Source organism: Marmota flaviventris, chromosome 1, assembly GCF_047511675.1.
Source record: "Marmota flaviventris isolate mMarFla1 chromosome 1, mMarFla1.hap1, whole genome shotgun sequence".
Classification (NCBI taxonomy): domain Eukaryota; kingdom Metazoa; phylum Chordata; class Mammalia; order Rodentia; family Sciuridae; genus Marmota; species Marmota flaviventris.
Genome location: NC_092498.1, coordinates 119,807,900 through 119,821,322, shown reverse-complemented (window position 1 = coordinate 119,821,322; position 13,423 = coordinate 119,807,900). Strand labels below are relative to the sequence as shown.

Sequence of the window (13,423 nt, the reverse complement as noted above, 5' to 3'; positions counted from 1 at the left end):
CAGTGACTCTGCTGTCCATTTGGGATCCTTGGGTAAAAATAAAAACTTTGGCTTTTGCTTAAGATTTGAATGCTTATTACCTGGGCTATTCACTTTCACAAATGGAAAGAGAAATTTGAATAATAATGCTTCTGTATCTGAAACCTCATTGCCAGGTAGGATTTACTGGGTGCTCAGATACATCTTAGAACCAGAATGGACAGCAAACACACATATCAAATCACAGCATCCTAAAAACCTCTGCACTGAAGCCAAACAACCCACACAAGACTCATCAAAATCAGAGACTCAGTTCTCTTAAAGATTTTCTAGCTGGGGTCTGAATTTTTATTATTTCCTAAGAGTCCCATGGAAACTGATCAACTAAACTTTCAAAGCCCTTGGGAGAAACCAACCTACTATTTGCTTGGGTAAATAACATTTTCTTGGAACACAGAGAAGCCCATTTGTTTATGTTGTCTATGATGCTTTCATGTTTTACCTGTAGAGTTGGAATGATGGTATGGCTTGCAAAGCTGAAAATGTTTCTTACCTGACTTTATGGGGAAAAATTGCCAATCCTTGAACCTAGAGGACCATACTTTTCTATTTCACTTTGAGTTGATTTTGTTTTAGCAACATCAGGGAAATTTCCATCTCTCTCCCTTTTTTCTTTGCTTGCTTCTTTCCTTTCCTTCTTCCTTTCATTTTTCCTCCTTCCCTTCCTTCTTTCTCTTTTTCTCTATCCCTTTTTTTCTTAAGGCATTTAACAGTAGTTTAGGAAAGGAGCAATTTGGGATGATTACTGTAAAACAGAGGATTATAGAAAACTCCTTTTATATCAAAGCTATATATTATTCAAATAAGCATGATCACTTGAGATAAAGCCTCAGTTTTATGAATTACACATGATAAGTGAGCGTTTTGTGTGTGTGTGTGTGTGTGTGTGTACAGATGGTTTATGATAGATAAGAAGAGAGGAGAGAAGGCCTTGCGAGATCCATGTACAGACAGGGAATAACCAGAGACTTGTCAGGAATGTTTTAAGAAGACAGAAATCTGGCATGCATGTAATTTGTGGTAGACAGCAAAGTTTTTCCTGGTGCTATTATCACCATTGTTCTCAGGGCTATTATACCACTATCATGGTGTATTTCCTATATAGTCCCCTGCTTTTCTAAATAAAAATAATTCAATGAAATATTTAAAACATACAGAAAAGAACAAAGAATAATAATATGGCAAACACCTTGATATCTATCCACTCAAATTTTGTAGATCTAACTATTTATTATTAATTTATTGTGGTATTAGGGATTGAATGGAAGGGAGCATTACCACTGGGCTACATCTTCTCCCCTGCTCTTAGCTCTTCTTTTTATTTTGAGACAAAGTCTTGTTAAATTGCTGAAACTGGCTTTGAATTTGCAATTCTCTGAGTCACTGAGATTACAAGTGTGTGCCAACACAACTAACACAATTTAACATTTTTAAAAAGAAACAAAACATAACGTATCTGCACCCTTTTCTCCGTACTTCCTCTTGATCCTAGTTCCCTCCTTCCTAAGAGGTAAATGCTAACTTTAACTTCATACGTATTCTTACCATCTTTGTTTTTTAAATTTTTTTTAGTTGTAGATGGACACAATATCTTTATTTTATTTATTTATGTGTTGCTGAGGATTGAACCCAGTGCCCCATGCCTGGGAGGCAAGCCCTCTACTACTGAGCCACAACCCCAGCCTCCCATATTTATTTTTATATTTTTGCTATACCCCCACACACCCATTTATCCTTAAAGAACATTTTAAAAATTTCTGCTCTACTTTTGAAACTTCAAGGCATTTAAGAAAATCTTAGGGTGAAGAAACATCGATAATCCTCTAACTAATACAAACATTTTCATTTCCATATTTCAATCTTTTATATATTTTGTGTATTCTTTTATTATAAAATTTCAATCAGAATGTGCACACTGGCTGGGATTTAGTCAGAAACAGAGCACTTTTTAGCTAGTGCAAGGCCCAGGTTTTGATCCCCAGCAAACACCTCGTGCACATACACACACAAAAAGTACCCACACCATTTTGTTTCATTTCCCCCTGCTCTTAGCAAAAATTTTACACATTTTTCGATTTTTAACTTCAGCATCATTACTTTTAGGGGATGGAGAACATAACTGTTGATATCTAAGTTTCAGCAAACTATTTAAAAATAACTAGTAGACAAAAAAACTCTCAACAGTGTTTGCCTTTGGGAAGAGTGATGATTTTTCAGCATTTAACATTTTACTTTTCAATATATAACTTTCCATGCTGTTTGTTTTAAAACCACACACATTATTTTATTCAAAATTTTGTTTTAAAGTCAATTTTAAAAATTGGTTAAAATGACTTAGCAGAAAATGTTACAGAAAAGTGATTCTTTACTTTTCAATGTTGTTTTAAGGATCAAAATAACATGTGCATCTGAAAGCCCTTAGTAAACTATAAACTTCCTATAATTGAAGGGAGAAAGAAAAAAAAGCCAGGGGCTGGGGTTGTGGCTCAGTGGCACAGCACTTGCCTAGCACGTGCAAGGCACTGGTTTGGATCCTCTGCACCACATAAAAATAAATAAATAAAATAAAGGTTTTTTTTTTTTTTTTTTTTTTTATAAAGCACCTGTTGTATTTTTTAAGTGTAGGGCAGACAGAATCCTTTATAGGGCACCTACTGTATGTTTTTTTTTAATTTTTTATTGTTGGCTGTTCAAAACATTACATAGTTCTTGATATATCATATTTCACAATTTGATTCAAGTGGGTTATGAGCTCCCATTTTTACCCCATATACAGATTGCAGAATCACATCAGTTACACATCCATTGATTTACATATTGCCATACTAGTGTCTGTTGTATTCTGCTGCCTTTCCTATCCTCTACTATCCCCCCTCCCCTCCCCTCCCCTCCCCTCTTCTCTCTCTGCCCCCTCTACTGACATTCGTTTGTCCCCCTTGTATTATTTTTCCCCTTCCCCTCACTTCCTCTTGTATGTACTTTTGTATAACTCTGAGGGTCTCCTTCCGTTTCCATGCATTTTCCCTTCTCTCTCCCTTTCCCTCCCACCTCTCATCTCTGTTTAATGTTAATCTTCTTCTCATGCTCTTCGACCCTACTCTGTTCTTAGTTACTCTCCTTATATCAAAGAAGACATTTGGCATTTGTTTTTTAGGGATTGGCTAGCTTCACTTAGCATAATCTGCTCTAATGCCATCCATTTCCCTGTAAATTCTATGATTTTGTCATTTTTTAATGCAGAGTAATACTCCATTGTGTATAAATGCCACATTTTTTTATCCATTCATCCATTGAAGGGCATCTAGGTTGGTTCCACAGTCTAGCTATTGTGAATTGTGCTGCTATGAACATCGATGTAGCAGTGTCCCTGTAGCATGCTCTTTTTAGGTCTTTAGGGAATAGACCGAGAAGGGGAATAGCTGGGTCAAATGGTGGCTCCATTCCCAGCTTTCCAAGAAATCTCCATACTGCTTTCCAAATTGGCTGCACCAATTTGCAGTCCCACCAGCAATGTACAAGTGTACCCTTTTCCCCACATCCTCGCCAGCACTTGTTGTTGTTTGACTTCATAATGGCTGCCAATCTTACTGGAGTGAGATGGTATCTTAGGGTGGTTTTGATTTGCATTTCTCTGACTGCTAGAGATGGTGAGCATTTTTTCATGTACTTGTTGATTGATTGTATGTCCTCCTCTGAGAAGTGTCTGTTCAGGTCCTTGGCCCATTTGTTGATTGGGTTGTTTGTTCTCTTATTGTCTAATTTTTTGAGTTCTTTGTATACTCTGGATATTAGGGCTCTATCTGAAGTGTGAGGAGTAAGATTTGTTCCCAGGATGTAGGCTCTCTATTTACCTCTCTTATTGTATCTTTTGCTGAGAAAAAACTTTTTAGTTTGAGTAAGTCCCATTTGTTGATTCTAGTTATTAACTCTTGTGCTATGGGTGTCCTATTGAGGAATTTGGAGCCCGACCCCACAGTATGTAGATCGTAGCCAACTTTTTCTTCTATCAGACGGCGTGTCTCTGATTTGATATCAAGCTCCTTGATCCATTTTGAATTAACTTTTGTGCATGGCGAGAGAAAGGGATTCAGTTTCATTTTGTTGCATATGGATTTCCAGTTTTCCCAGCACCATTTGTTGAAGATGCTATCCTTCCTCCATTGCATGCTTTTAGCCCCTTTATCAAATATAAGATAGTTGTAGTTTTGTGGATTGGTTTCTGTGTCCTCTATTCTGTACCATTGGTCCACCCACCTGTTTTGGTACCAGTACCATGCTGTTTTTGTTACTATTGCTCTGTAATATAGTTTGAAGTCTGGTATCGCTATACCGCCTGATTCACATTTCCTGCTTAGCATTGTTTTTGCTATTCTGGGTCTTTTATTTTTCCATATGAATTTCATGATTGCTTTCTCTATTTCTACAATAAATGCCGTTGGGATTTTGATTGGCATTGCATTAAACCTATAGAGAACTTTTGGTAATATCGCCACTTTGATGATGTTAGTTCTGCCTATCCATGAATTAGGGTATATTTTTCCATCTTCTAAGATCTTCTTCTATTTCTCTCTTTAGGGTTCTGTAGTTTTCATTGTATAAGTCTTTCACCTCTTTTGTTAGGTTGATTCCCAAGTATTTTATTTTTTTTGAAGATATTGTGAATGGAGTGGTTGTCCTCATTTCCATTTCAGAGGATTTGTCGCTGATATACAGGAATGCCTTTGATTTATGCGTGTTGATTTTATATCCTGCCACTTTGCTGAATTCATTTATTAGCTCTAATAGTTTCTTTGTAGACCCTTTTGGGTCTGCTAGGTATAGAATCATGTCATCTGCAAATAGTGATAATTTAAGTTCTTCTTTTCCTATTTTGATGCCTTTAATTTCTTTCGTCTGTCTAATTGCTCTGGCCAGTGTTTCGAGAACTATGTTGAACAGAAGTGGTGACAGAGGGCATCCCTGTCTTGTTCCAGATTTTAGAGGGAATGCCTTCGATTTTTCTCCATTCAGAATGATGCTAGCCTGAGGCTTAGCATAGATTGCTTTTACAATATTGAGGTATGTTCCTGTTATCCCTAGTTTTTCTAGAGTTTTGAACATAAAGGGATGCTGTACTTTGTCGAATGCTTTTTCCGCATCTATCGAGATGATCATATGGTTCTTATTTTTAAGTCTATTGATGTGGTGAATAACATTTATTGATTTCCGTATATTGAACGAGCCTTGCATCCCAGGGATGAATCCTACTTGATCATGGTGCACAATTTTTTTGATATGTTTTTGTATCCGAGTGGCCAGAATTTTATTGAGGATTTTTGCATCTAGGTTCATTAGAGATATTGGTCTGTAGTTTTCTTTCTTTGAAGTGTCTTTGTCTGGTTTAGGTATCAGGGTGATGTTGGCCTCGTAGAATGAATTTGGAAGTTCTCCCTCTTTTTCTATTTCCCGAAGTAGCTTGAAAAGTATTGGTATTAGTTCCTCTTTAAAGGTTTTGTAAAACTCTGCTGTATACCCATCCGGTCCTGGGCTTTTCTTAGTTGGTAGTCTTTTGATGGTTTCTTCTATTTCCACAATTGATATTGGTCTGTTTAGGTTGTCTATATCCTCCTGACTCAATCTGGGCAGATCATATGACTTAAGAAATTTATCTATGCCTTCACTATCTTCTAATTTATTGGAGTATAAGGATTCAAAATCATTTTTGATTATCTTCTGTATTTCTGAAGTGTCTGTTGTGATATTGCCTCTTTCATCCCGTATGTTAGTGATTTGAGTTCTCTCTCTTCTTCTCTTCGCTAGCATGGCTAAGGGTCTGTCGATTTTGTTTATTTTTTCAAAGAACCAACTTTTAGTTTTGTCAATTTTTTCAATTGTTTCTTTTGTTTCGATTTCATTAATTTCAGCTCTGATTTTAATTATTTCTTGCCTTCTACTTCTTTTGCTGTTGTTTTGCTCTTCTTTTTCTAGGATTTTGAGATGAAGTATGAGATCATTTATTTGTTGGTTTTTTCTTTTTTTAAGGAATGAACTCCAAGCAATGAATTTTCCTCTTAGAACTGCTTTCAATGTGTCCCATAGATTCCGATATGTTGTGTCTGTGTTTTCATTAATCTCTAAGAATTTTTTAATTTCCTCCTTGATGTCTTCTATAACCCATTGATCATTCAGTAACCTATTGTTCATTCTCCAAGTGATGTATTCTTTTTCCTTCCTTCTTTTATCGTTGATTTTCAGTTCCATTCCATTATGATCAGATAGGATGCATGGTATTATCTCTACTCCTTTGTATTGTCTAAGAGTTTCCCTGTGACATAATATATGATCTATTTTTGAGAAGGATCCATGTGCTGCTGAGAAAAAAGTGTAACTGCTTGATGTTGGGTGGTATATTCTATATATGTCAATTAAGTCTAGGTTATTAATTGTGTTATTGAGTTCTATAGCTTCCTTATTCAACTTTTGTTTGGAAGATCTGTCCAGTGGCGAGAGAGGTGTGTTGAAGTCTCCCATGATTATTGTATGGTGGTCTATTAGACTCTTGAACTTGAGAAGAGTTTGTTTGATGAACATAGCTGCACCATTGTTTGGGGCATATATATTCATGATTGTTATGTCTTGTTGGTGTATGGTTCCCTTGAGCAGTATGTAGTGTCCCTCTTTATCCCTTTTGATTAACTTTGGCTTAAAATCTATTTTATTTGATATGAGTATGGATACTCCTGCTTGTTTCCGAAGTCCATATGAGTGATATGATTTTTCCCAACCTTTCACCTTCAGCCTATGTATGTCTTTTCCTATCAAATGCGTCTCCTGTAGGCAGCATATTGTTGGGTCTTGTTTTGTGATCCATTCTACTAGCCTGTGTCTCTTGATTGGTGAGTTTAAGCCATTAACATTTAGGGTTATTATTGAGATATGGGTTGTTCTTCCAGCCATACTTGTTTATTTATGTTACTAAACATGGTTTGTTTTCCACTTTGATTATTTTCCCCCCTTTAGTGTCCTACCTCCCACTGTTGGTTTTCATTGTTATTTTCCATTTCCTCTTCCTGTAATGTTTTGCCAAGGATGTTTTGAAGAGATGGTTTTCTAGCTGCAAATTCTTTTAACTTTTGTTTATCGTGGAAGGTTTTAATTTCATCTTCCATCCTGAAGCTTAATTTCGCTGGAAACACAATTCTTGGTTGGAACCCATTTTCTTTCAGTGTTTGAAATATGTTATTCCAGGATCTTCTAGCTTTCAGAGTCTGTGTTGAAAGATCAGCTGTTATCCTGATTGGCTTACCCCTAAATGTGATCTGCTTCCTTTCTCTTGTAGCTTTTAAAATTCTCTCCTTATTCTGTATGTTGGGCATCTTCATTATAATGTGTCTAGGTGTGGGTCTCTTATGATTTTGCACATTCGGCGTCCTGTAGGCTTCTAGGATTTGGGGTTCTGTCTCATTCTTCAAGTCTGGGAAGTTTTCTCGAATTATTTCATTGAATAGATTGCTCATTCCTTTGGTTTGAAACTCTGTTCCTTCCTGTATCCCAATGACTCTTAAATTTGGTCTCTTTATGTTATCCCATATTTCTTGGATGTTCTGCTCATGGTTTCTTAACAGTCTTGCTGAGCTGTCTATGTTCTTTTCAAGTTGAAATACTTTATCTTCATTGTCTGATGTTCTGTCTTCTAAGTGTTCTACTCTGCTGGTAGCATTCTCAATTGAGTTTTTAAGTTGGCTTATTGATTCCTGCATTTCTAGAATTTCTGTTTGTTTGTTTTTTATAACCTCTATTTCCCTGTATAGTTGATCTTTTGCTTCTTGGATTTGTTTATGTAATTCATTGTTGAAGTGATCTTTCATTGTCTGATTTTGCTGTCTGATGTCTTCCTTGAGACTCCAGATCATCTGAAGCATGTATATCCTGAATTCTTTATCTGACATTCCATCAGCTGCAGCTATTACCTCTTCTAACATTGAGTTGACCTGCAATGCTTGTGGTCCTTTCTTTCCTTGTCTCTTCATACTGTTCGCTTTCCTTTCTTCTTGGTGAAACTGTTGTGCTATTGAATTTTCCCCCTATATATTTATATTGGTCTTGTATAGTTGCAAAGTTTCCCTCGCAGGCGCGGGCGGCGGCTCTGCCCCTCCTCCAATTGGGGCAATGTGCCTACCACGCCGGCAGGCCACTGGGCCTGCTCTGCCAGTCGGAAGCAGGTCCGCCGACCTTGCAGGCGCGGGCGGCGGCTCTGTCCCTCTGCGGGCCGCTAGGCTTGTTCTGTCGGTGGTCGCAGTTCTGCCTACTTTGCAGGCGCAGGCAGCGGCACTGCCCCTCTGCAGGCCTCTGGGGCTCTACTACCAGTGGGTCGCAGGTCCGCCTACTTTGCAGGTGTGGGGGGGGCGGCTCTACCCTTCCTCAGGCCACTGGGCCTGTTCTGTCTCTCGGTTGCAGGCCTGACCTGTTCTGATGGTGGTCTCAGTTCCGACTACCTTGCAGGCGCGGGGGGGAGGGGGCGGCTCTGCCTCTCAGCAGGCCGCTGCTCCTCTTCTGCCGGTGGGTCGCAGGCCCGCCTACCTTGCAGGAGTGATTGGAAGCTCTGTCCCGCCGCGGGCCACTGGGCCTTTTCTGTCGGTGGTCACAGTTCCCCTACCTGGCAGGCGCGTGGGGTGGGGGGCGGCTCTGCCCCTCAGCAGGCCGCTGGGCCTGCTCTGTGTTTGGTCCCAGTTCCCTCTACTATGCCAGCGCAGGGGGAGGGGGCGGCTCAGCCTCTCAGCAGGCGGCTGCTCCTCTTCTGCAGGTGGGTCTCAGGCCCGCCTACCTTGCAGGAGTGATTGGAAGCTCTGTCCCGCCGCGGGCCACTGGGCCTTTTCAAATAAAGGTATTTTTAAAACAACAACAACAACAATCCAGCAGTGAAGAAGGAAAAATTGGTTCATTGAGAGAGACCCAAAGACTAATGCCAGAAACACCAGGCTAAAGTGAATTCACTCAGATACAGTCACTTTCATGAACTCAGCTATCATATACCCAGTTGTTTCTGCTGGCATTTGGGGTTTCAAGGGCAGAATTTATCTTGGAGGTAGGAATGACTCATGGGAGGAAGAATTTATTTGCCAGGGAGATTTGCTTAGAATTCTTTATCTGTACTAGACGGAAATAGAATGTCATAAAACAAGATTTATATGAGATCAACATTTCAAGAAGTCTTTATAAGCTTCATTTATAGAATTATCTTGGGGTTGTGTAATACTTTATCTGAGCTTGTTGACAGTAAGGCAAATATTAATAAGAGAATCACAGTCTACCATGACATGTTATCATAAAACACTAAAAATTACCTTTCCTTGGAAAATAAGCCAATTGTGGGCATTTCTAAGGAAATAGTAGCAGCCTTGAACTCTTTTTATAACTCATTTGTGTTTGTTAGTTATTCCACCAAATCAAAAGTGTATGAATTTGACAGCATCCTGCTGTAATCATGAATGGGACCCTTTTAATTTGTATAACTTTGTGTAACTGTTTGGAGGCATGGGATGGCATTATGAGTATTCAGCACAATTTCAAGTGGCTTCATGTGCAGTCAGGAAAAAGTGGTCATTTGCATTTAGCAAGCATAGAGTACAGCAGGGGTTCTTTCCTCCTCTTGGGCTGCTGCAGAGGGCAGGATGAATCCATCCAGGACCTGGTTGGGGAATGTTTTTCTTGGCTGCAGGCTTTTCCCATTTCCAGCCCCTGAGATAAGCACCTGGAGTCAGGACTTCCTGCTTTAAAGATGAAGACACTGAGAAGTGGAAAAGCAAAATGTTTTGCCTAAGGGTACTCAGTGATGGTATCTAAAACTCAGGTCCTCTGACCACCAGCTTCCAGTGATGGGGTCTCTTTCTAAATCACCCTCTCTCTTCCAACCTCCTAGCTCTGCCTATCCTCCTTCACCAAGAATGATGATGGCATTAGATCTCTGGAATGAGAATCTTCAGGGAAGATCTGGGAGGACTGGAGCTAATTCATGGGGTCCTCAGAAGCCCATCTTGGGTATTGGGGGTTAATTCATTCTCCAGGGCTCAAACATTAACAAGTAAGCATGAAATTGACATTAGACCAAATAATAGAGCCAAATAAGAGAGATAAAATTATAATCTTTCTAAAGTTCTCTTCATTATTTGGTTGGGTTTGGGATTTCCACTCATGGATTCTGTAGCACTAAAACTTGTGGTTGGGAATAGAGCTGACAGACTTGTGTACATTGAGGTATAAATTATGGATTATAGCTAAGAACAGCAGTCTACAGGTGGGTTAGGAGGAACATCAAGGTGTTAATAGTTATTCCTTGGCAAAAAAAGTTTCAAAGTTAAATAAGTTGGTGAAGTTTGTGTTCTGTGCTCATGTTCACCTTCACAGAGGATGGTATATACTAAAGATTCAGAGAAGTTGTGTGGCAAAGTAATTGCCTTAACCTTTTTAATTCAGCATTTTCCAGGCATTTTTAACCATGGAATCCTTTTTCTGGAATACAAATTATCATCCTGAATAAAGCTAGTTTGGAAACATGGGAATACAGTATGCATCCTGTGGCTAACAGGCTTCTGTCACTTCTAACTCTGCCTTTCCTCTTCTTCTAGGCATCCATCTTTGCTGGAGCCATATTCATCAATCTGGCTTTGGGCCTGGATATATACCTGGCCATCTTTCTCTTATTAGCAATCACTGGGCTTTACACAATCACAAGTGAGTCTGTTCAAGTGAACCAGCATCTCAAGTTCAGCTCAGTATTAGGCATTTCTTGAAGAAGAGAGATACACCCAGGAAACAGTTTGAGAATGGGCATTTTCTGGGTATCTACTAGTAGTTACCTGAGTGGTCTCAGAAATCTCCAGTAGAGGCTGGGATAGGGCAACTTCTTACAGGACCTCAGGGAGAGCTTGGCCCTGCAAATTGTAGAAACAATGTGACTAAATTGGGAAGATCAGAGGAGTTTCAGATGCAAGAATGTGCGAGCTGAGAATGGAGGTAGGAATGGTAGGCCATGAGGTGGAGGCAAGGTAAGCAAGAGGATGCACTTGGCTGAAGGAGAGTGGCAACTGAGGAGTAATGAGGGTGAGTGTGGGCCATAGGCTTGATAATTCAAATGAGGTACAGAGGCCTTGGATTTGATATCATGGGGACTGGGAGCTACTGTAGGAGGGAGAAAGGGATGCAGAGGTGTCACTTTGCCTAGTTTGGGAAAGTCAAGACCAGCAATGAAACTTACAGCTGAATTGGGGCTCCATATCTTTGAGGACTAAAGTTACTCAGATAGTCTGAGAAATAGTGAATGGACATAGAAGTGGCCTTCTGAAATGTGGCAATTTGGTAATGTTCCTAGGCATCTCCTTATCAGCAATTTGCTCTTCTTTGCCTTCATTTGGAAGCTGCTTTCTCTTACCATAGAGCAGCCATCTCCTTTGAGCCATCCCTTGGCTTAACATGGTCAAATCAGGTTCTTTAGAAACATTCTCCTTTCCCTAAGGCCTTGAGAACATTTCTGTGAAAAGCGGAGGTTGAGAACACACTTTTAAATAGCAGAATACTGAAAAGCAGGGGCGGGGGGTAGAAAAGGCAGGTTGGTGACTGGGGATGGGGTTGCTTCTCAGATTGTGTGTAAGAAGTAGAGGTCATGATGGGCAATAGGAAGAGGAAGCAGGCAGATAGGCTATCTTCCACATGAGGTCACCTATATTGTCTTCTTGCCTGCTTAGGGGGCCTGGCAGCTGTAATCTACACGGACACCTTGCAGACAGCAATTATGCTGGTGGGGTCTTTTATCCTGACTGGGTTTGGTAAGTGGGGGAAGGGCAGGCTGAGGAGGGGGTGGGGGAAGATATACAGAGCCAGGCAAAGAAAGTTTGGGGCAGTCAGTGTCCTTTGAAGGGCAGTGGTCCAACCCACATTGGCCATCACTGAGGAGGACTCATGTTAGGGCTCCTGTTCTCCCTTGATAGCCTCAGTCAGTTGACCCCCCTGTGGGCCTCTTGTCTGCAGAGAAATTGAGGGGGGAAAAAGATGAAAAGATGAGACTTAATACCCATTAAGTTAAATATATCCAAGTTTTGTGTTTTCAGTTTTAGCTTATATGTTCCTTACATTTTGAAGTTAAATGTCCACTTTCATGAGTTGTTGACAGTATGTGACAATTTTCCTCTCAATGGAAAAAAAAACCTAAATTGGCCACTTAATGTTGGGCCCCTCTCATTTCTTGAGGTTTTTACTTGCCTAGAAAATCCTAAAGACAACAGTGGAAACTTATGTCTATTGACACTTGTTCAGAGAGGACGTAAAATGCACTTCAGTTTTAGGTGCACAAGAACTTCTATGTGTCCTGCAAAGACTCTTATGTTCTCTGTAGTGTTCAGTTTTCCATGAACTTTCATTTGGTATAAAAGCTCCCAAGTAGACCCTGTGGGTCAGCAAGATAAGGGCTGGAATGACTTGTAAAGAACCCATAGCTGAAATGTGGCAGGGTTCCAGATTCCTCATTTTCTTGGTTATTGAATTACACTGCTGAGACCAGAGGTGGTAGGTCTCTGTCCAGGTTCCTACTGGTCACTGAGAGTCTATAAGCCTGTGATCTGAGTTCCAAGGACCATGGCGAACAACAAGGAGTGAGAGAAGAAGTCTTTGCATGTGATCCAATACTATGAACTTCCTTTAAATTATTGAAATACCTTTCATTTTGTAAAGAAGTTTGTGATTAGAACACTCTCACAGTTTTTGCTTTGGATCCTCATAGTAGCCCCCAAGGGGGCTGGGCAGGGTTAATAATTCCATTCTACGGTTGAGAAAGCTGACGCACAGAATGGGAAAATAACTTGCCCAAGACCACACAGTAAGGGCTGTCTCTGGTGGTGGTGTCCTCTCAAATTCTCAGGCCCCAGAGATGAAATCTCTATGAAGAGTTGGAAATTTCAGACTGTTTTTGTACCAATGTTTTCCAGCTTTCAATGAAGTGGGAGGGTATGAAGCCTTCATGGAAAAGTATATGAAAGCCATTCCAACCTTAATTTCTGATGGAAACACCACCATCAAGGAAGAATGCTACACCCCAAGGGAAGACTCTTTCCACATCTTCCGAGATCCCCTGAAGGGAGACCTCCCATGGCCTGGGCTCATCTTTGGGCTGGCCATCCTCGCCTTGTGGTACTGGTGCACAGATCAGGTACTCAAGCTGGATAGGCAGGGTAAATAAAATATCCCCAGGGCACTGCAGAGATTCCTGCCTATCAGTGGCTTGTGGGGCTGGGAAACATAGGGGAGGCCTCACATGGTCTTGAGTCTTAGGCCAAGGACTCAGGATGGGGAACCTAACTGTCAGATATTATGGGATCTCAGGGCTGCACCCCTCTCTCACTGGGCTTTCCATGGC

The 13,423-nt window shown here is 40.3% G+C and overlaps 1 protein-coding gene across 2 annotated transcripts in view; it reads left to right on the top strand.

Annotated features, from left to right (window-relative positions):
* Positions 1 to 13,423, top strand: part of LOC114106500 (sodium/glucose cotransporter 1-like) — an 87,772-nt gene that overhangs the window by 35,181 nt on the left and 39,168 nt on the right. For both annotated transcript variants that reach the window (XM_027953439.2, XM_027953441.2), the window contains exons 6-8: positions 10,644 to 10,749; positions 11,760 to 11,840; positions 12,996 to 13,216. In XM_027953439.2, coding sequence (XP_027809240.2) covers positions 10,644 to 10,749; positions 11,760 to 11,840; positions 12,996 to 13,216 — 408 coding nt within the window. The remainder of the gene's footprint in view (positions 1 to 10,643; positions 10,750 to 11,759; positions 11,841 to 12,995; positions 13,217 to 13,423) is intronic.